Source organism: Phodopus roborovskii, unplaced genomic scaffold (assembly GCF_943737965.1).
Source record: "Phodopus roborovskii unplaced genomic scaffold, PHOROB, whole genome shotgun sequence".
NCBI classification, from domain to species: Eukaryota; Metazoa; Chordata; class Mammalia; order Rodentia; family Cricetidae; genus Phodopus; species Phodopus roborovskii.
The window spans coordinates 6930417-6954889 of record NW_026126602.1 but is presented as its reverse complement, the minus strand read 5'-3'; the positions used below and the strand labels follow the sequence as shown (position 1 = coordinate 6954889).

The following is a 24473-nucleotide window of genomic DNA, read 5'->3' as shown; positions in this document are numbered from 1 at the left end:
CAGCTAGAAAGACTCAAAGAAGCCAGGCAGTAGTGGTGCACACCTTTAATCCCTGCAATCAAGAGGCAGAGGCAGAGGCAGAGGCAGACGGATCTTTGTGAGTTTGAGGCCAGTTTGATCTACAGAGTGAGTTTCAGGACAGCTTCCAAAGCTACAGAGAAACCCTGTCTTGAAAGAGAGAGAGAGAGAGAGAGAGAGAGAGAGAGAGAGAGAGAGAGAGAGAGAGAGAGAGAGAGAGAAGACTCGGGAGAACTATCAGCTACTGCTCCACTTGCCCATCATGCCTAAAATGCTGACTGTTAACATTTCAACAGTGTCATCTGATTTTATCCAGAGTTACAGTGCTCTTCCAATCTATGTATTTGGCTAGTTGATGAGTATACTATAAAACTTGAATATGGATGCATGTTTTCCTTTTACTTTGTATCTATTAATTTATTCTTTATTTTAATGGGAGAAAATACTAGACTACTCAGAAAAACAGGAATAGAAAGGTCAAAAGGGACAAAGGAATGGGAAATAGATATAGTGATTTTCTGTGTGCCTAGCATATCATCTCCAATTCTTTTCTCAAAATTGTGACACTAAGAATATGATAGGTGGATTCCATACATGTATGTATTTGTATATATGTGTGTATATATATGTGTATACATACATACATACATACATACCAATGGTATTAAAATAAGAGTTACTCTAAATATGATAAGGATAATTACAATGCATCCTAGTTAATCTTAGTAGTGGTACTCATTACTTATCTGTAGCTGAAAATACACTTTATTCAAAGTAACTAAAGTCTATAGAAACTGTCAATTTCTACTTTAAATTATTTTATGTATAAAAACAAAAATATTCTATAGTATTTGCTAATCTTTGATCTTGAGTTAATTTTATTACAGTCACAAATCAAATTAACAGGATATAATATCAAGCAGCTATTAAATCTACCTCAACAGACCATTCCCATTGATACCTAGAAATGAAGGGACTTGCAGGTACTTAGGAAAGCTCAGCCAACCTGTATGCTACCTGCCTGATCTAGCACTTCCAGACCTGGAGATCAAAGATCATCTCAATTACATTAGAGAAGTATCTTCACCAGTTTGTTATTTTGTAACCATTTTGTTAAAATTCAACTGCAAATTTAAGAAGGACTACAAGTCTGTCTTAAATAACAGTGCTCATACTTTATCAAGTTCCATTGTTCTGTCTGTTCCGCTACATCCATTGAGTTTCAAGAAAGATGTAACTCATCTCACAAACAGTAATAACAGATGTGAAGAGAGAGAAAAAAGTACATAGAAGACTAGAAAAGGAAAAAGTACAGAAAAAATGTGTAAGAAAAAGTAAAATGAATTTACGAGACACTGATGACTAGCACCTGTGCACAGTCCAGCCTCGGAGGCAGGTCCCCCTTCCTTCACTTGCTTAACAAATATGGTGTCCATCGGCTCCAATCGGTTTCTTGGCTTTCCTAGGAAAGAAAAAAGCCCAAGGCATGGTTTTACTTTACAGTATTTTCTTTAAATAAAACTCTCAAACATAAAATGAGAGTTAATTAAAATGAAAGTAGAGATAAAATATTAAATACAACCTGAATTTGGTTGCTAACAGGAGACTGTAGGGATTTTCATTAAATGAGCATGTATTTGCTTCTTCCACAATGTAATGACAACCAAATTAACGGTTTCCATTTACTGAGCATATTCTGTATATTTATGACTACATTATATGCTATGCATACCTCACAGCTCCTAGTTCCCATAATTAATAAATATAATGACCACCTAGTACAAAGAGGACCAAAGTCTTGAAGGGATTAAAGATCTTCCAAGGTCACAGAGCTAACAAATTCCAAAGCTTGTTACACTGCAACACCCAGAATACTGCTTCCTAATACTGACTGGTGCTAAACACTTAAGACATTCCTTTAAGAGGTGATGGGGGAGGGAAGAGACATAAATAAATGATAAGATAGTATAAAAATTGACTAAAGACAGATACGACATACAGTGGTAACAAGGAGAACAACACCAACTTGAATATAGTCAGTATAGTGGTTTGAAAGAAAATGACCCACAAAGGGAGTGGTGGTCTTGTTGAAGTGGGTATGACCTTATTGGAGGGATGGTCTTACTGGAGGAAGTGTGTCACTGTAGGGGCGGGCTTTGAGGTCTCATTTGCTCAAGCTTCACTCAGTGTGACAGTCAACTTCCTGTTGCCAGCAAAATGTAGGACTCTCAGCTTCAGCAGCGCATCTGCCTGAATGCCATCACCATCCTTGACATGTGATAATGGACTGAACCTCCAAAACTGTAAGCTGCCACCTAGATTAAATGTTTTCTTTCTAAGAGTTGCTGTGGTCATGGTGTCTTTTAATAGCAATAAAAACCCTAACCAGGACAGTCAGTATTTCACAAACTGTGGTCCACAGATCCACTTTATTGAGACCCATAGTAGTTATGAAAAATAAATGTTCTAGGGTCCAAACAGAACCTTGTCTTGTTAACAAGTTTCCCAGGTTACCCTAATACTCACTAGAATGTGAAAATAACAGTTTCCATTAAATAGATGTCAAGGAAAGAGTCAGAGAAGAGAGAACAACCAGCTGAGTGATAAATACCATGATGACCACTGTGGAATGCAAACAAAAACAAAACCCCACAGTTTCCAAGGTCCAGACCAGTGTAGCATCAACATCACCTGGGGCTAGAAAAGCTGGTCTGTAGACTGGCTCCAGACAGTTTGAGGTTAGTGCCCAAACTTGAGAACCACTACTTCTACTAAGACACAGACATTCGGAGAGGAATGTAACTGAGTAACAAGGCACATACACATATAGGGTAATCTAATGCTACTTACTGCACAGCAACACTGGGGAGAACAGGGTGCCACATATGTGAACCCTCCAATATTACCACATGAAAGTGAATACTATCGTGTGTGCACAAAGGAGGCTCAAAAGACATTTCTCTATAACAGAGCATCAATCAGTCATTCCTGTTCACAACTAGCTCTAAAACCCTCTAAAACAATAATTGATCACTCAACTACCTAAGCCATCCTACTATTTTGGCAACCATTTATGTTTCAAAAATCAGTAGGAATGGGCTCAATTACCTTTCTCACTTGAGATCAAAGGAGACTGGGTGTATTCAGGGTGGTATGGCCATAGACCCCTTTCTCACTTGAAATTTTCTGCTCTTGTGTTCATAGAAAGTATTATTACAAAAATTGCATATTTGCTTCTTTATTTGCTGTATGTGTTGCCCATAAAGAATATGGGCAGGAAATGTATCATTTTTCCTGATATCCACAGCACCTAGAACAAAGGTTGGCATAGAGCTGGCATCTAATAAGCAAATATTAATTTGATGAATAAACATATTACTTAGTCTAACTCTCACAAGCTTTGGAGATCACAAGCATTGTGATCCAAAGGCTGTCATATGACTGAGAAAGAGAAACTAAGCATTTGGCAGGGGCAGGGTAGAGATCTGCACCCAGATATGAATTCAAATATGGCATCTCAGTAACTAACATTAATACAATTGTTTAGTTTTATTGATACAAGCCCACCTAAAATTACAGTCTAACCATTTGTCAGTGATAAACCATATGCAATAGTGGCTAAACCATATAGCAAAAGCTGAATAAAGGTCATGCTATCTATCTACATTTTTAGCTGCTTTTTCTTTGCAGTGCTGGATTGCATTTTAGGTGAGAGCTTTGCCAATGAGTTACACTCCCATCTAATACACACAACACTAACTAACAAAAATCACCTAGGGACAACTTCTTATAATGTACTGTCATTTTATGTGACACACAACTGCAATTTATAAGAAAAAAAAAGTACACTTCAAAATGTAAACACTGAATTCTAATCAAGAAGCTAATCTAGCTAGATCCCTTTGTGACTAACCCAACATTTACAACAGTTCACATTAAAGGAAAACCACTTATCCTTTTGGCTAAAGATCTGAAGATTTAATATTTTGTTTTATGAAGACATTGCTTTCATAGGAAGGTTTATGTAATAGAAGACATTTGCTTTTTTATTGATGTCTTCTCATCTGTCTCATTCAAAAATATAGAGACTATAGAGATAGCTCAGCAGTTAAGAGCACCAGCTGCTCTTTGACAGGACCCAGGTTCAATTCCCAGTACAGACATGGCAGCTCACAACCTTCTGTAACTCCAGTTTCAGGGGATCTGATACTTTCTACTGGCCTCCTTGGGCATCAGGCACACATATGGTACATATACTTACATGCAGGTAAACATCTATACACATAAAATAATAATAAAGAGCTTGCTGCAAATATGTATTAAATACAAATGACTATATTCTACAAAATAATAAAAAGTTAATTGGGTAGCAATGTGGTGACACCTAAAAATTCTGGTAAAGTTTATTTACACAGAGGAATGATAACCAAAATAATTTGGTCCTAACATCTACAAAAGCAATACTACTTTTGCAACGGCTTTGTAAAGTCAGTCAATTAGCTGTCATCTGTCATAAAACTATGTCTAAAGACCTATGGCCACCCATGTAAAAGGCAAGAATAGCAGCACACACTTAAAACCAGCCACAGACAGGTAGCTCTTGAGCTCACTGGACAGCTGTCCTGATGAGCTCCAGGTTCAGTCTCAAAAAACAAAGTAGATAGAGGATGACACGCCAAGTTATTTGCATTTCTGCATGAGTAAGCGTACCCATATCCACACAGGTACACATATGTATATACCACATAGACACCAAACAAACAAAAATAAGACAATAAGTAAATAAAATGTGTGCCACTCAATCTTATAGGACATTAGTTCTTGTAGATCAGTTTCTGGACATATAAGGAAAAGCCCAACCCTGAGTTTTAATAATCCAAAAGGGAGAATTACTCCTCTGCTTCCAGACAGCAGCCTTGGTGATTCTTAGAAAGTCACTTATGCTTTACTCCTTTTACTTCCCCAGTTCTTGACTTTTCTAAGAGACATAAACACATTTTAAAGGTCAAGTATCTTATTTGGGTGTCATTCTATTGACCTTCTCAAAATACTTACATTAGCATATTCATTTCTTTGTAGAAAAATAAGCAAATAAGTGAACCTTATATGGGTGCAAATGTCTAAAAGTGGCCAATCTTGATTAAGAAGGCATGAAAAGCACATGTGAACTCACTCAAAGCTCAGGATCACACCTGAGATCAGAGCACATAAACTTTACAATAATGTGATCAGTTACAGCTTAAGTAAAAAGAGTTAATATACAGGGGCCATCCAAGTCTCAAAGTCCAAGGGAGTCTAATTTTGTGCCCAGGATAATGGAGAGCTTAAACACTTAGGCCCTACACTACAACAAATTGTTTAAAACCCAACCTTTACCATTTACTTTCCTTCAGCTACCAAATTTTGCAATATTTGACACATGTTCTAGCTAATGATTATTAGTTATTGAAATGAATGTCAAATTTAACTAAGCATTCTTTATTTTATCTCCAAGTGATTTTTTTTTTTTTTTAAATAACTTGCTTACATGTGCCAGTTTGCTCATTTGCGAAGTGGTAACGACAATAATTATGCCTACCTGACAAAGCTACTGTGAGGACTAACATAAAGATATTAAATCTATGGCTATGCTCATTTTATTGTAAACCAAGTTTACAGACAAGGTTTACACACAGATCAAGACAAGCCCTGTGAGAAGACATCAAACTTGTATCCCTGCAAGTAATCAGAAAACACGGGCTGAGAAACTGTCCATTAAACCCAACCATCAATGAGAAGGAAGCTGAAGAACACAATCCAAGGGAAACAGAAATGAAAGAGAAGAGGGCATAAAGGTATAAGCACAAAATGTCCCAATATCTCTGTTGTGAACTAGACTCTCATCTCCAAAGAGATTGGGGGCTTCGATGAAGTATGACATCTCTCTCGAGTCAAGAGAGAAGATTTAAATGGAGAATGCTCCAATAGAAATCACCTGAAGCATTTTAAGTATAAATTACACAGAGCAAACAAACTATAAAGAAATAACCTTTGACCTATGCCAGTGTGGTGGTTTGAAAGAAAATGGTCCCCCAAAGGGAGTGGCACTATTACGAGGTGTGGCCTTGTTGAAGTAGGTGTGGCCTTGTTGGAGAAAGTGTGTCACTGTGGGGGTGGGCTTGGAGGTCTCCTATGCTCACTCTTTATTTAGTGTCACACACCAGTCCACTTTCTGGTCAAGATGTAGCCAGCAGCATGTCTGTTTGCACACTGCCATCCTCCCCACCATGATAATGGACTGAACCTCTGAAACCACCCCAATTAAATGTTTTCCAAAACCCTAACTAATACAGCCAGTTACAAAAAAGACCACAAATGATCCACAAAGTAACAGATCATGACAACCAGGGACTCCTATAGTTCCAGAACAAAGTAAATGTACCTAAAGTCAGACTAAAAAACATGTATTGTCATGTATGTGCAAATATGTATATACACTTATATTCATATTGCCCCAGAAATATAGCAAACAAAAGCAAATAAATAAATGGGATTATACCAAACTGAAATGATTCTGCAAAGAAATAGGAAATGCTCATCGCAGTTAAGAGATAGCACATAGAACCAAAGAAAATGATGGAAATAATAATCTGAAAAAAAGGTGATAATCAAACTATTAAGGAACTATAGAAATTTAATAGCAAAAAAAAAAAAAGAAAGAAAGAAAGAAAGAAAATCAACCCAATTAAAAAAAAATGGGCAACAGATATAAATAGATACTTCTCAGCAGACATACAGGTGGTCAACACATAGTGAAAAATAATAAAGTTCTACATTACTAAGTAGTAAAGAAATGTAAACCAAAACTACAATGAGCTACAGCTTCATCTAAAGCACAGTGGCTGCCATGAAAAAAACAACAGTAACAAGTGCTGGCAAGGACAAGAAAAGGGGCAATGTAAAGTGACACAGCTGTCTTAGGGTTTCTACTGCTGTGATAAAGCGCCATGGCCAAAAGCAACAGGAGGAAAAGGGTTCACTTAAGCTTACAACTCTCGGGTCACACTGCTGATGTCAGGTCATACTCCTAAAAGTGCGAACTGGAGCACAGGCCAAGGAGGAGCTTCCCCAGATGCTTCCTTATACAACTCAGGACCACCTGTTCAGTGTGGTCACTGTCCACAGCGGGCTGAGCTCTTCCTCATCAATCACTAATCAAGAAAATGCCAGGAGGAATTGATGTTATGAAGGCATTTTCTCAACTAACATCCCTCTTCCAACAAGATATAATTGATCTGAAGAGGAGAGTGGAAAACTGGGGAGGTGTTAATTAGCAAAGGAGGGTGGGAGATAAATACAGAAGGAGGGAAGAGGGTAAAATTAATACTAAGGATGTCAGAAAAAAATCATAAGGAAGGAATCATACTATTATCTACCTACCTATAAATATCTATAATACCTATCAGTCTGAATATAAACATACATATATTGTTTAAATGAAGTTATCCCATTTGGGCTGATAAAGCTCTCCTCAAGAGCCGTATTATTTAACAAAAACCCTAAGACCAAGCATGAGAAGTCCTCATATGAGCTGTCGGTCAAGGTGGCCCAAGAGAGTCCCAAAACATTATAGGTTATTGCTGTTGCCCCTGGTTGCTTCTAAGAGGTGGAAGCAAAGTCCCTATTGCTAAATCACCATGAACTGAATTTGAATATACAGCTGAGTAGATCTACTACTAACTCATGAAATCTGAATATATGGGCAGATAAATTTCTACCCAGAGACCCTGAGTTGGACCTGACCTGAATTTCTCCCCACTGAGGACTAGCTCTTGTGATACCAAAATGTGTCACAACAAGCTTCCAAAGGGGAAGGAGGCAACCAACCAGCTATGTATGACACCTAAGGACCACAACAACACCATGGCATGATAACCCTAAGGGTGCAGTAACCAACAGCTCTAACTGCTCAACAAGAGGGAAGTCATGCCTGGTACTAGAAATCTACCCAATTACCTGGGGAGAGTGAAGTCATAGATCTTGAAGAACCTGCAATTGCCACTTTACTAAGTGGGCATAATCCCTAACTACATAGTAAATATTTATCCTTATACCCACAGAGAAAGGTAGTCCTCACCCTTCATCAAGGAAACTTCTCTTCACAACAGATAGAGACCATTACAGAAAACCACAGCTGATCAAAATGCAAAGCTGTGAAGCTCAGTGCCAGTGGATACATAGGAAAGAATAATTCCTACATCTAAGGCTCAGGGATCATTGCCAAAGAGGGGCAGAAAGATAGCAAAAACCACAGAATAGGATGGTTGACGTGAGACTGTGTCTCCTAGCAATGCCTGAGAAGCTATACCCATGAAGCCACATTGACACAAAATATAAACTGAACAAGTACATGAGCTGAACAAGGGCCATCCTAATAGACAAACTCACTCCTCAGTCACAGACAAAGATTTACAGTCAACTATGAAATGCTGAGAGTGGGAGAACGAGATGCCACGCCCCCACCCGGCAGAGTCCCCCAATTGGTTATCCAATACAAAAAGTCAGTCTTGGAAACATATACACACAAGTAACATAGTACAGACGGAGCAGGCTGTACTTACACATTTAGGAAGAAATACACACACCCACACAACTACTACTACTAAAGGGAAAGAATCCATGAATTTGAGAGAGACTAGGGAGGTGGGAATATAGGAAAGGCTGAAGGAAGAGAGAAACATGATGTAATTATATTATAATCTCAAAAGTCAAATTTTTAAAAATAAAAATACTTGTAAGGTTTAATTTGTAAAATAAATCTAAATTCCTTTTATGTATTCATTTCCTCACATGGTTTTTAACTATAAATAAAATTTAAGACTGGGAATTGGCAAAAGAGCTAGCTCATTGGTTGTTCTTTCAAAGGGACACTGAAGCCTCTGGTACTATTTGATCCTATTGAAATATACACTTCTTTACTTTGTTTCCCAAAACTCTGATCTTGAGACCAATAGATCACAGTAGATTATTGTTCAATGAGTATAAAACCAACCAACACAACCACTATGGAAAACAGTACAAAGCATCTTCAAATAAATAAATAAATGATTTTTAAAAATCCACAAGACCTAGCAATCCTATTGCTGGTTATACAGGCAAAGGAAATAGGATCAGTGGAAAAGATGTCCATGCTTCATGTCCACTGAAACTCCTGGGCAACTTGAATGCACTGCCATCAGGCTGATCTCGAACTCACAGCAACTCTCCTGTCTAGACTCTCAAAGCTGAGATTACAGGCATGAGTCACCACACCCAGTTATAAAAGCCATTTTAAGATCCTAAAAGAGACATACTACCTAATGTTTAAAAATGCACATGTCATATAATTAGACTGATTTGTTAGCCTCTTTTTCTTCTTTTGTGGTAAGGGCAAAAACAAATGGGGGGGGGGGATAATTGATTAAATCAAGGTGCTCTCCAAATCCTATTCAACATGCTCATTTTCAGAATGCTAGTTAGTACATTCAAGTTTTCACTCCCAATTTGTAGAAATGACAACTTTAAGAGTTCCTGGTCTCGAGTTATAATAACCTTGGATGGAATTGGGATGGGACCTGTCATGTTTCAATCACAATTACATATACTAGAAACAAATATATAGTCCCTTTACACAACCTGACCTTTAAAAAAAAAAAAAGGAGAAATGAATCTTTTCAAAAACTTAAAAAGGAGATTGTTTGAATTTACTCATGTTAAGCTTTTTCAAATCAGATACATCTAGATCTTTAAAACTTTTTGCCATGGGAATGTTTCATACACTCAGAACCAGGGAGGCCAACAGCACGAAGCCCCAGGATCTACTTGAAGAGCTATGAAATATCTTATTCAATTTAAGTCCACTCATATCCTTCTAAAGCATTTAAAATTAAACCCAAGATGTTTATTCATTCCCAAACACTGTAAATAAGTAGGCAGGCACAGCTGAAAGATAAGAACTTTAGTATTAACTTACAGGCAAATCAGCAAAATGTTTCAGAGAGCATCCACAATTTGGAGTATTCTGCACAGTTTCTCACATGTGCAAAGCACAGACCAACTTGTTATCTTTTTAAATATCTACTTAATGTGAAGGACGGACACAGCCCCCAAAGCCATGAGACAAATACAAAGAAAGTCTCACATGTGAAAATCACAAGACAAACATATGTTAAGTTTATAGACAAGTTGCCCATCTGTGGAGTTGCTGTTACAGATTCAAATTCTGTGAGTTAATAGTAGATCTGCTTAGCTACACAGTCAAATTTCTCAGTTACATGTTAAAATTCAGTGAATTTATAGCAGATTTGCTCAGCTATATTATCAAATTCTCCGAGTTTATAGAAGAGAAAACATGCCACTTGAAAATCTCAAGTGCACAGAATGGTACCAGGCATGTAACAGATGCTCAATAAATACCTTCTGTCTGATTCAAAATGTCACCCTAGAAAACTCCTCCAGTAAAACAGCCAGAAGCATTTCTGAGGTTTGTTTCCTGTCCTGACCAGCACAGGAACAGGGTAGGCAATGAGAGTAGTGTAAGTATAGCACCACTAGATGTCAGTCAAAAACTGTTGTGTTATAGCTAAACAGAAATATAATGAGAGCATGTTATCAACTCAACAAATATTTACCCCGTCCCATACTGATTCTCTCATAATGAACAAAACAGCCCCGTGATTGCCTTTCAGAGTGTCTGAAGTTCAAATAATGTTAGATTTTCCCATACATTTTAGGAGTTTCATAAATCATGTATCATGCCTAGAGTCACAGCCTTGCTATGTTGGGTTAAGAGTTCACTGGCCACCCAAATTGTTACAGCATTCTTAATCATGAGCAACAACTTTCCATCTCTGAATTTACCACTGCTCAACTCCTTGACCAACTCATAAGTATGCTGTTCAATCTTGTCAAGACCTTCCTTTGTGCCCCCTCTACCAGCCAAAACTACCAGCCTCCCTCAGGAATCTTTCTGACCACCTATGGACCCACATTCCGACAAAACTAAACAGCAACTTCAACCTCTTTTCCCCTTTGACCTTCAAAGTAACCAATTTGCCCATCTAACTACAGAGAATGTCAATCACACAACAGCTCTGCCCCCAGTTCCTGGCCTCCTAATGCCACTCAATGAAGCTGAGCCACACAGTGAATTGCTTTCTAAGTTCAAGCAAATTCCTAACAATGCTCAGGAAAGGCTCTTGCCATATTTCGACTCCTGTTCCAAATTTCTGGTAATTTTAACCTGCTCCCCTCCCTGCAGCACAGGTCACACTGGATCTGTCTCCTGTTTCCTGTACTTCTGCTGCTCTGGCCTTTTTTTTTTTTTTTTTAATGCTCAGTTTTCATTTTAAGGGGTTTTCCTCCTGTGTCTTGTCTCAAGCAAGGACTTGGTCCTCACAGCCTTCCTCAACGCCTTGGTCCACAGTGATCGGATCATGTATATACTCCAGTCAACCATACATTATCTTCTAGAAGTTCCCTTTCTCTCCCTTCCAGGTAGCTGTGACCAGTGCTGGTGTGCCTTTGTCCTACTTCACACCTTGCCAGTGCAGTCTGCACTCACTGATCACTTGTATTGCAGGGTTTTCTGAGATGAACAAACATCCCCAGGACAGGTATACAAACTCACCGCCATGATACTGTTCTCCCTGGGCATGTAGTGATACTCTAACGTTCCAATTCATGAATACCCGCTTTCCTCATCCTCTGTCAACTCTACTGCTGTCTGTAAATTCATTAATTTGTTATTTGTTGGAAAGTATCTTTTTGACCACCATCCTAATGCATCCTCTGCTACAAAAGAAAAGTTTTTAACTGACACGTTAGAATCACCACCCTTTAACTAACAAACCGCCAACTCTGGCTGGCCTCAGATCTGTTTTCTTTCTGATTTTCTTGCTCTGGCTGTCATTAGGCGTCACCTTCCCTGGTTGCATCTTTAGCCTGTGGTTCTATGCTCTTGGGATGGTTTCACTATGCTCAGGACCTAATTCTAGAACATCTGCTCCTGATGACTAAATGGCTGTTCCTCCTCAAGAACTCCAAACTAGGCGCTCTAGTACTCATCACAGAAGTACCAAACTGAATCTACTCGCAGGCACAGGAAGATGCTTCTCCTGTAGCATCCTTTGGTTAATGGAGTTTTCATTCATTCAATCTTACTCAACCTAGAAAAGCTAACACAACTCTCCATGTATCAGTCACCCACAACTAATGCACACAATTCACCCCCTCTTATTCCCCCAAGTTAGGCAAATGTTACTTCAAAATGTCTCAGAAACTTCTTCTGACATGCTATTTTTACTTTCTTCTCATTAAGTTTCATTTGTCTACCAACAGTCTAACAAATGTCCTACCTAAGTAGCAAAAATGATTTATTTTGCCACAATCCTATAACAACTGTACATACTTTTTGTACTTTAAGAATTACTTTATAGTTCCATCTTCCCACATACTACAAGTTTCTTGGAATCAGAGTGCCATTTGTGTGGGTCTGTATGTTTCCAATAATTGTATGGCAGAAACTATGAGGAGGAGGAGGAGGAAGAAGAAGAATAAAAAATTCTTGCCCTACATTTCAACTGAGAGGGGAGAAAAAGTAGTGAAACATGAAAGGCTGGGCTGTTTTTATTAAACGGTAGAGGAAGTCCACTGTATCAGGTGACATCTGATCAACACTGTGAGGGAAGTGAGGTTAGAGGCCATGTTGCTTCCTTCCATGCAATCAGTTTAGTGTCTGGCTCATGGTACAGACTGGACAGATGTTTGCTAAGTGTATAAAAAAAAAACAAGAAATGTATTTTTTAGTTTAATATATGCAGCATTTAGCTGCACATAGTTTTGTTCTGTTTTTATGCCAAGGATGAAAAGTTATGTGCTCAACATCAAAAGCAAGGGCTGTAATTCCCACAACTAACTTTTATGAAGTTAGGAATCCCACACTTTCTATGTAGGCTAGCTGGAGAACATTTAGAAACAAGAACGGGGTAATCCAGCAGGGTGGTATCTGTGAGCCAGGTCACAAGTTACAGAGCAGCTAGGAAAAGACAGCTCAAATCCCCTAATTATACAGCTGCCTGAGGCGGCGTTCGTAAGAGGGAGATCTGCAGAGCAGAGAGCCAGACTCAGAGGCTGCACAGCCTGAGTAACTCTCATTCTTTTACAGTTACATCCCTCTGCCCAGTACCTCCGATTAACTCTTGGAAGCTATCTTTCATATTTCACAAAGCATTTAGAATTCTTAATGAGATTTTGAAATCATATCTGATTTACTGACCACCAACTTCATCTGTTGTGTTTTCAAGTCTTAAAATCTATTCTTAAGAGGTGGATTTCTGACATCTCCTTTTATCCAGCTGAATTCCCTTCATCAAGACTTTCTTTTAACTTTCTCACCTACCAGTTTAGTTTATAGAATATGTCTAAATTTCTATGTAAGCCCAAGATTGCCTTAATTTTATTATTTTCTCATACACATACTTAGTTATTTGAAATGTGGTTTCTAGTTCACAAAGTGCTCCTAACCCTTGAGTTACAAAGACTATGGGGAATAAGAAGGGAGACACAGAACTAGTTTTCTCCCCAGTAGCAGACACAGACCGACGAGCTAAACTCTGGAGCATGGACAAGTCACTTAAGAACAACACCAGAAACAGTTGACCTGAGCAAGTGGGAAACTCATGGCCCCAATCTGGCAGCTGGGGAACCAATGTAGGTCTAAACCAGGCCCCCTGAATGTGGGTGTCAGTTAGGGCTGGGCAGTTTATGGGGCCTCTGGCAGTAGTACCAGGATGTATCCCTAGTGCAAGAAGGGACTTTGGGAGCCCATTCCCCATGGGGGGATACTCCCTTAGCCTACAAACATGGGGGGAGAGGGGCAAGCCCTACCCCAAATGACTTGACAGATTTTGATGATCCCTCATGGAAGGCCTTACCCTCCCTGGGGAGTGGATGAGGGATGGGATGGAGGGAGGTCAGTGGGGGAAATGGGAGGATGGGAATGAGAGAGAACTGGGATTGATATGTAAAATAAGATTGTTTCTAATTTAAACAAGCAAAGAGGACTAGGAAAGGACTGTGTAATACAGATCTGGACAAATTGGGGTTAGCCTTCCTAAAGAGCCCTGCTTTGGGCATGCTGGATCAGTGTAGACCTGGCAATAGATCTGATTGCTGGAGAGCTGCTCCCTGCAGAAGGTTCTCAAGAAAATGTGAGCACAGTTTCTTCATGCTTGACAGCCTGGGCTTTGTCTCCATCCCAGCTGAAGGCCTGTGTTGCTTTCCAGGCTGCCCCTGTTGACTGGCCCTGACCACTTTGCTTCCCTCCCCAGCTTGTGGAGACTGGCTTTGCCTTGTCTAGCTTTCCTGCTTCTTATTTTCTAGTATCAAACCTGTGCTAGTACACTGATCCAGCATGCCCAAAGCAGGGCTCTTTAGGAAGGCTGCCCCCAATTTGTCCACTGCTTGCTGGCCTAGCTGAAATGTTCACGGATCCAGACTGAAGTCTGGGGCTTCACCTAACAAATCTTCCCTTCACTTTTCTCCCTTAAGGCCAGATCTGTATTACACAGTCCTTTCCTAGTCCTCTTTGCTTGTTTGTTCACTATAACCATTTCCCCTACTAACTCTTTTGCACAAGTCATCCCATTTTGCTGGCTGCTCCCACTCAGTGTCTGCTAATCACTATGCACAGTCACTGAGCAGAGAAGCAAGAATCTTCAAGTAGAAACCAAACAAAGCTAATGATAACCACAACAGTATGAACAAGCTTGGTTTGTGTCAGCAATACAAGCTTGGTTTAACATCTAAAAATCCAATCAATAAATATACATTTGCTATATCAAAAGATGACCAGAGCAAAAAGCAAAGGATTATTCAAAAAAAAAAAAAAAAAAAAAAGAATGCAGACCAACTAGTCTACAATCTTCAACATGCCAAAGATTTTGTTTTGTTTTAGGTTTTTTTTTTTTGTTTGTTTGTTTGTTTGCTTGCTTGCTTACATTCTTATTTGAGATAGTGTCTCATTGTGTATCCTGGAACAACTCAGGAGACACACCTGCCTCTGCCTCCCGAAGGCAAGTATTCTTAAAACATTTAAAATTTCTAAGTTATACATACACAATAAAAATTCTAGCAACTGAAAACCCAATTCTAAAACTTTCATGATACTACATAATAAATGAAAACAGCCAGGATTTGGTTGTTTTTTTTTTTTTTTTTTTTTTTTTTTTTTTTACTGGTGGGTTTTATCTGGAGCTTTATGCATGCTAGAAAGCTATCTTGAACAAGTGGAAGAACCACTTATTAAGGCACAACAATCAAAAGCAGTGTTGCCTTGACACAAATAAAATGGCCAGTGGAACAGAATGACATGGAAGACACACTGCAAAGAATCAGATGGTCAATATTTTGGGCTTTGTAAGTATCTATTGTTTCTGTCTTATTCTTTTTTGTTCTATAAAACAAAACAAAAACCTTAAAAAAAGTAAAAGTCTTGGTTTGGAAGCTATATGATAACAAGCCACAGGCCAACTCTCAGGACAGAGCAAAGTCCAGGGCAGACCAACACCACAACAGACAACTTTATGAGCAAGGCAGTTTCCACTACACAGTACAGACTTTACACTAAACACTGGAAATCAAAATAACTACCATAAGAAAAAACTCATCCTGGTCTCAAACCACACACCAACATAATGAAGGGCAAACTGCAGTTTGCCTGTGATTGATGGAACAAAAAAAGCACTTTAGAAACACCAGACTGGAGGACCTTCATGTCCATGGAGTGTAACAAAAGCCCTAAGGAGAACTCAAAGCTTTAAAACAAAGTATCAGCCAGGTGGTGGTGGCACATACCTTTAGTCCCAGCACTTGGGAGGAAGAAGCAGGTGGATTTCTATGAATTCCAGGCCAGCCTGGTCTACACAGCAAGTTCCAGGACAGGTTCCAAAGTCACAGAGAAACCCTGTCTCGAAAAACCAAAAGAGAAAGAGAAAAAAGAAAAACATAGCAAAACACCACCAAGTATCGCCCATTCAGACTGCATTAAAATAAGAACGTCAAAATCAGTAAGAATTTGAAAAGCAAGATCAATGGGCATCCACCATACATAATGTAGCTAACAAAGTTCTCACTTAAAATACTTGAAGAATACCTGCAAATTCATAATTAAAATGGACTTGAACTTTTAGAAAGTAACCAGCTTTGTCTTCTGGAAAACTTAAATTAAAACAACCGCCCCTACCACTGTAGGTGCCAATGACAGTTACCAAAGTTTGTTAAAAGACTAGCAGCCAACACAAGTGACACTGCAGAGCTACAGAGCAACCTGAGTACTTGTGCCTGCCAGTGTACAAGCTTGTACAATGCACAGGCAACGGCAGTAACCTGTGCCTGAACCTAGGACTCAGCAATGCCAACCCTATGTAAGCATGCCTTCGCACTCACAGCAGGTAAAAGAAGGCTCATAGCTGTGTTGCTCAAAACATTCCAACACTACTGTCTATAATCAGAGTGAACAAATGGCACACATTCTTTAAATCATCTATTGAGATATAACTGTAACTTACAACTAAGATAAAATACTTTACATGCAAGCTTCAAATAACTTAACAAATGTATATCCTAGATAAGCACCAGCATCATCTGAATATAGTATTTCCTTGGGGCAAAGACACTGCTTAGTCTAGGGACTTGCCAAGTACAAAACAATGATTTCCTCAAGCAGCATTGAGGGGAAATTATAATTCTTTGTTTTCTCCCCAGTCATTCAAACTAGCACATGAGTTTAAGTTTGTCTTTCCTATTACTCTATATTAGTAGAATCAGAGTACCCTGGAAAGCTGTGGTGAGAACTGAAGACTTAAGCCCCTGATTGTCACCACCACTGCTGGCCCCTCTACCACTGCGGTCGCCATCATGACCATCTATCTCTCCTACTTCTAAGATATGCTCAAGACTAAGACAACTATGGTTGTTATACTAAGTAGCACTAAAAATTAACGGAAAATATGCAACTAATTAGTACCTCCAGTTTAGTTAAAAACAACCCAATTAAACACATTTCCTATGGCGTTCAGCTAAAGGGTCCACTGAGCTGAGTCAGAATAGCTGCACTTGACATATAAATGCATTTCTCACAATCACCACCACATCTCTGGCTACTGACTTGCCCAGGAAGAAAAACTTCTTGCAACACAATTTCAGGTCCATATTTTAGTCACATTATTATGAAGGAATGTGTTCTCAGCATAAAATAGACTCCATTTCCTAAGCTTTACAAGCCTTTTTTCATCTGTAAAAGTGTTTTTCACTGAAACACACTTGTTTCTGATCATAGCACTGAGGTACATTTACATGGACTAATTCACTGGTCCAATTCAATCCCCTCCCTGGGGACGTAGAAATGCCAAGAGAAAGAAGGCATGGTGAAGTATAAGCTCACCGGACAGGGTCTAACAAACATTTCCTGGATGGACTTTCCTACCAGCCTTAAACTCAAGGGCTTCTGCGGTGGCAGTTCCAATCTAAGATGCTACTGCTGTGTCATTCTGGCACAGCAAACACCTTCCTTTGTATCTGACCTGTCCTGAGTCTTGTCACTGTTGGAACACACTACTACATACTATAGGGCTATTCCGTCAGAAATAACCAAATCACAAATGTCACCACTAAGACAATTTACACAATTCCCTCCCCACCCCATTATTAACACACTAGAACAATGGCAATACAATGGAACTAAGAAAAGGAAATAGCAGCAACAGCCAACCTTATTCTCATGTGATCATGAAAGTATTTACTCCGAATTTTAAAGGACAACTGGAGCATCAACAAGATATCAATTGTCCAAAACAGCTATTCTCTCCAAAATAGACTCCACTTACATGGTCTTTTCTGGTATTACATCACTGTAAAGAAAATTTAAAAATGAATAATATCTTTTGTTTTGTTTTTCAAGACACGGTTTCCCTATGCAATCTCCCTGAATGTCCTAGAACTGGCTCTGTTGACCAGGCTGACATCCAACTCAGAGATCTGTATGCCTTTGCCTCCAGAGTGCTGGGATTGATGGCATGCACCACTACTGCCCAGCTGAAATATAATTTTTAAAACATAAAATAACATCTGAGTACAGGATGTTTAAAAAAAAAAAAAGGCTGGGTAATTTAATTATTAGAAAATTAAATGCCAAAAGGAAAAATATCAAGTAAAGCCTTCGATTGTTTTTGCAGAATTTTGGCACTATAGCAGTTTCTTAGGCATTGCAATACAATTCTGGCAGTACCTCTTCTCCAGTGATGCTACATTTTTATTCTTGTCACTACACAAGAGACTGGAATTCTAGTACACTAAACAAAACTCACATGAAAGAGTTTCATAATCTTAACGGACTCAGAAATACATTTTAAAAGAAAACAAAACAATGAAAATCATAACATTCCATTGACTCCAAATAGCAATAATGCACAAGCTGCCTCTGATGAAGATGAAAAAAAAAAAAAAAAAGCATCTATAGATAATTGTTCAGGAGCCAGAGTTCTTTTAATATGGAATATGACCCAAGGGACAACTAGTTTAGCTCAAGTAATATTGCTAGGTTTAGGCTGAGAGGGCTTTGTGTGGCCTGTGAGCACACTTGGGAGGACTCACACAAGCCCAGACCTGGAAGGTGAAAGCACAATTGGGCAGGCAGAGCACTGGAAACTCCACAGGCTCGGGGGAATTTTTTAGGTTCATAGCTAAGCAGTTATTCAGAATGTTGTAGTGAGTAAAGTTTCCTTCTAGAAGCCACTTAGGGCTCTCTCACCTTAATGTGAATTTTTTATCTTTAGGTGTTCATAAATGAAAAACAAGTTTCCTTAATCTTAACCCTCTCCATGCAGGCTTCACAAGGTTGATTTCAAAACACACTATATATTTAGCTAACTTCCAGAACATTTTTTTTTTAAAGATAGAAACACATTTGAGCCAGGCGGTGGTGGTGCACTCCTTTAGTTCCTTGGGATTAAAGCACTTGGGAGGCAGAGGCAGGTGCCTCTCTGTGAGTTTGAGACCAGCCTGGTCTACAAGAGTTCCAAGACAGCCAGAGCTGTTATAGAGAGAAGCCCTGTCTCGAAAAACAAAAACAAGGAAGGAGGGAAAGGGAAGGAGGGAGGGAGGGAGGGAAGAAGGAAGGAAGGAGGGAGGAAGGAAGGCTTCTGAAACAAAATTAAAGAAATTAGGAAGAATACTTAAAAATAAGTCAACAGATGCGTTTAAAAACACAGCTATGAACTTAGAGATAACTGATTTGAAAGTCCAGCTCTGCCACTCACTAGGCATGTGATCTGCATGAGCTATTTTAGATGTTTTATCTACAAAAGAGGAGCATTACCTGTATGCCTGCTGGTGGCACACTCCCTCCTCTTCCCCAAACCAAACAGTTCTCTTTCAAAGAGTCTGTTATGTCTGGTGTATAACAGTGTAGCCTCTTTAGGTGCTCTCAACCCTTCCCATGTTCTCCTTAGGGACAAAAGGTCCATACCTTCTGTACTTTCTGAGTTACTTCATGCTGGTAGGCTATCAGTCTTCTGTCCTCACTGTGAAATACCAGGAGCACTACTGAGGCAACAAACTTGTCCACAGGCATTCAAGTGTGCCTAAGGCACAATGTTCCTCCAGCCTGAGAAACTCTTTAAAGCAGTGGCTCTCAATTTGTGGGTTGCAACCCCTTTGGGGGTCAAACGACCCTTTCACAGGGGTCACTAAGGACATATGCACATCAAATATTTATATTGTGAGTCATACAGCAGCAAAATTATAGTCATAAAATAGCAACCAAAAACAAAACAATAACAACAACAACAAAAACACCTTGATAGTGGGAGTAGGAATTGAGACAGGGTGTAGTCCTGGCCACCCTGGAACTCACTATGAAAACCAGGCTGGCCTCAATCTCAAAGAAATGTGCCTGCCTCTGCCTCTCAAGTGCTGGGATTAAAGCATGTGCCACCACCTCCCAGCTAACAACAAAAAAATAACTTTATGGTTGGGGGTCACCACAACATGAGAAACTATATTAGGGGGTTGCAGCATTAGGAAGGTTGAGAACCACTGCTTTAAAGGAATGTACCCTGGGGATGTAAATTCATTAAAAAAAAAAAAAATTAGCCATTTGGAGCTACGATGCTGAAGCATTCTTTGTTTTCCAGAACAGGAACATATAAGATATTCTCAGACTCCAATGCAAACAAGATGTTTGAGTCTTTTTTTTTTGGGGGGGGGGGACAGATGATATGTATCCTAATTATTACTATTCTTACTTGATTCTTTGGCTCTTAGTAAGTTTAAAAGCAAATTCATCTCTTCTTTGGGCACTGGTCCCACAGCACTAATTTATGTACGCTTTATCATTTGTCAATCACATTTATGTTTTTACCCCAAACATATCAGTTTCTTTGAGAATTTCATGTGTTTAAATCATATTAACCTCTCCCATACTCTTCCCAGAACCACTCCCCTTTTCCTGCCCATGCAACTTTATGCCTTTTTAAATTAACTTATTTCTTACTACATAATTACAACATGATATTTCTGTATATGGACAAGCCCCTGTTCTAAAAGAAAGTAGGTATAAAATGGTTAGACTGTCCATTATCTGCATGTTAGTATTCCTCTTCAAGTTTCTTTCTGTAAGACTTGGCCCTCCAGGTGTTTAAATTTATTCTTTCTATTCTAAGTACTTACACTACATCCAATTAGTTCAACAGGCTGTGGCAGATACATAATCATCCCCACACAGCTTTCTGGTTGTATTTTTCTAGAAGCATGCATTTCCCCTGTAACAGGCAGATGCTGTGTGTACCATACCTGTCTCCACACATCAACCTGGGAAATGACGGGAAGATGACAGAGAACTCAAATGTCCTTTGCTCTTACGGGTGCTTGTGTTGTCAGCTGTCCCTGTTTCTGTCACAGCAAGAGCACTTGGAACTCATCCTAAACCCTAGTGCATAACAGATGGTGACAGGGCAGCCCCATCCTGTACAGGTGACATCTATGATTCCGGTTACCTGGCCTATACCCTCAAATTATCTTGGACAATACAGAAAGAAGTTAACCTTAAACATGACAATTCTAGGACCCCAAAGCAGGCTGGCAAGACACAGATCCAATAAGGAGGCTAAGTGGACTATCCGTGGAATAGATAAGATACACATGAAATTACTCAGCCACCAAAAGAAAAAAAAAAAGTCAGGCAAAAGACACAGAAAGAATATTCTATATTGGTCTACTTGACAAAAATTCTTTATCGACAAAAAGCCAAATGAGTTACAAGAGAATACATGAGGACTTTCCAAAATGATAGAATGGTTATTTTTTTTAAATCATATCTTAATGGGAATTGAAGGTTCATTGGCTATACATTTAATAAATCCCACACAATGTTACACTTATAATTGGTACGAATGTGGTATTATTGGTAAAAGCACATTAAACTTGAATTGGTGGTAAGAAAACATCAGACAAAACCAAGTGGATGAATGTTCTACAAGACAAAAACTCAACAATGCTGAGGTCATAAGACAAAAAAGAACAAAGGAGAGAAATAAGACTTTAGGGCAGTATTATAACTAAGTATAAAGTAGATTTCTAGAACAACAACAAAAAACAAAAACAAGAAAATCAACATGGAAGCTCAGTGATATTAAATGCCTGTATCTAATATGCTACTTACCCTATCAATGTTAGTTTTTTTTTTTTTTTTTTTTTTTTAGTTTTGCTCATTGTATCACAGCTATCTATAAGCAAGCATCAGGTCCCCTGGAGTTAGAAACTGCAGCTGTGAGCCACTGATGTGAGTCCTGGAAACTGAACTCAGGTTCTCCAGAAGAGCAGTAACTACTTTTACCTGGTGAGCTATCTCTCCAACCCCAGAAATAAAGTTTTTGTCAATCTATTTTATTGCGTGTAAACTTTAACTCATTAAAGGTGATTGAAAAGACAAAGAAAACCAAATCAGAACTATTAAGAAATAATCCCTTTTCATCCTGGATCTTTTGCAAAGCCACCCTGATAAAACACAACATACTCCTGCCCAAAAGGATTGCTAAGTTTACAAAGGCCCTTGGACAGAAATAAAAACCCTACACACAGTGTCTTTAGAATTGCACTGCATAAATAGTGCTCAAACCATAACCATCACGAGTTCACAAAGCCCTGAATGACAGCCAAAAAAAAAAAAAAAACAACAACAACAACAACAACAAAACCCCATGATTCTCACTCCTAAAAGCCACTCTATACTTGAAATCAATTCAGTTAATACCACCCCGAGAGCATTGAGAATGCAGAGGGAAATGTTTAGAGAAAAAGTAAAGATGTTTATGGCCTACCTCCTCTGTTTCCATTCTCTTCATCCTACAAAATAAAACAAAATACACATTTGAGCACCGAGTAAACTCTCATCTGATCACAGCTAACTTAAAGCCAATTATTGGTATATAATAAACACCAATTAGAAGCATCTTTGTCAGCAAGATGGATGGAGTTTCTGCAAGAAAAAGGGGAATGATTGAAGCTGAGTTAAGGGTAAGAAATCAACTGAGTTCTTTAATGATGTGTGTGGGTGGGGTACAACGTCATGGGGATATTTAGGTGGAGGTACCACATAAGCAGTTGAAGAGGGGAGACTGGAATGAGAGCGGGGCTGGTCATTACTGTACTGCAGTCACCTTTAGTGAGCTCTCATGGGACACACAGCTAATCGATACATGTTTAAGTTCTTGTACTCAGTTTGGAAGTTTATAGGTTTGGCGTCTTTAGCATCTTGCTGCCATGCGGCCTAGAAGAAAAGCAACTTTTAAAAGCTAGTATGAAAACACACTGAGGCGAGCACTTGCTGAGCCTTGACCAAATCAAAGCTACCATGCATTGTAGAAAAGAAATTGGAAGCTTTGGCTGAAGGCTGGTGATTTATTACGTAACTCTTGACCTTTATTTTGGCTGCCCAAACGTTGTTTTTCTTTTTCTGGTTATAAGCTCTGTTCTGACACTAATCATTGCCAGCTAAGAGACATAATAGAGACATTGTTTTTATCAATTGTACACTTTCTAAAAACTATACAGCACTAAAATTCTTTTAAGGCTGGAAGTATAGCTCAGTGACACAGTGCTCGCTGAGTGTCATGTGTAAGGTCCTAGGTCTACTACACACACACACACACACACAGTCTTTGAGTGAATTGATAACACTCAATATTAAAGTAGAAAATACTCCAACTGTATTTACCAGGGAAAGCATATAAAGACAGCATGGATATCTGCAACAAACTCCAGCATTGCATGGCAATACCAAGCATTACTGTCCATCAGTTCCCATTCTAAATGTTTCATGGCACTCAGTCATCACACAACCTGTGAACAAGGCACTGTTGTTGTCTAACAAGTGTCATGCTCAAGGTCAGAGCTAATGCGGGGTAGAGAAAGGGATCAGACCCAGGTTCTTTAGACTCCACAATTGCTTTCCAATACAAATATATTTTTAACCTGTGTTAACCAAATTATTTTATAGAAATTATATCACCTATACGTTCCCTGTGATCTAAATGAAACAGATATAAATTAGACATCTAGGGAATATGTAAGTACATTACCAGAGCTTTTAAGATCAATAGATTCTTAAAGTAGCTACACAGCAGCTGTACAGACATTTTAGGAAATTATAATTCCAATGGCAATAATTATTCATAACCTTTAAAAGATATTCAGTGTCTTTAAAAGGTTATCCTATAATACATTTGCCTAGAAAGAGGTATTTAGGAAAAATGAAGTCTGGAGACAGAAGCAGGCAGATATCTGTGAGTTTGAGGTTAGCCAGAATTACACAGTGAGGCTACATCTCAGAAACTAGAGTGTAGTCTCCAGATACAACTGGACATTATCTTTACATGTCTTTAATCCATACATTGGCCAAGTTCAAATTCCAGGCCCACTCTATTTATAGGACTTAACTCAGTTTTCGAGTTTGTTATATGGGGCTAATGCCACTTACTCCACGCCTCTGCTGTATATGAAGTAAGCTAACAGTAATAATGACAGTAAAGAACAATGGTTATTCATATATGTCAACTGCAGCTAAAACTATCCAGACAGGAGCACTCTCGACTGAAGTATATCATGCCGTTTACTCTGATCACCATGTTTTAAAAATCTGACTCACCATCATATGATACACCCAAAAGTTAACAGTTTCTATTCTTAGTTTTCAGCAACCAACAGCACATTTTTAACCAACAACTGCCATAGTCTTCCCAGAGAATATAGAATCTTTCTAGATAGCAGGGAAATTACACATTACAAAGAGTAAAATGAAGCTTAGAAATCACTGAAACATAGATCTACAGTTTAGAATCAGTATATTTCAGAAACTAAAGTTTTTGTTATATGTTTTAAAA

General features: G+C 38.8%; 1 protein-coding gene across 4 annotated transcripts in view; it reads right to left on the bottom strand.

Annotated features, from left to right (window-relative positions):
* Positions 1-24473, bottom strand: part of Arhgap21 (Rho GTPase activating protein 21) — a 117373-nt gene that overhangs the window by 38459 nt on the left and 54441 nt on the right. For all 4 annotated transcript variants that reach the window (XM_051205682.1, XM_051205681.1, XM_051205684.1 and 1 more), the window contains exons 4-5: positions 22413-22437; positions 1388-1480 (exon numbers count right to left, since the gene is read on the bottom strand). In XM_051205682.1, the coding sequence (XP_051061639.1) occupies positions 1388-1480; positions 22413-22437 (118 nt within the window). The remainder of the gene's footprint in view (positions 1-1387; positions 1481-22412; positions 22438-24473) is intronic.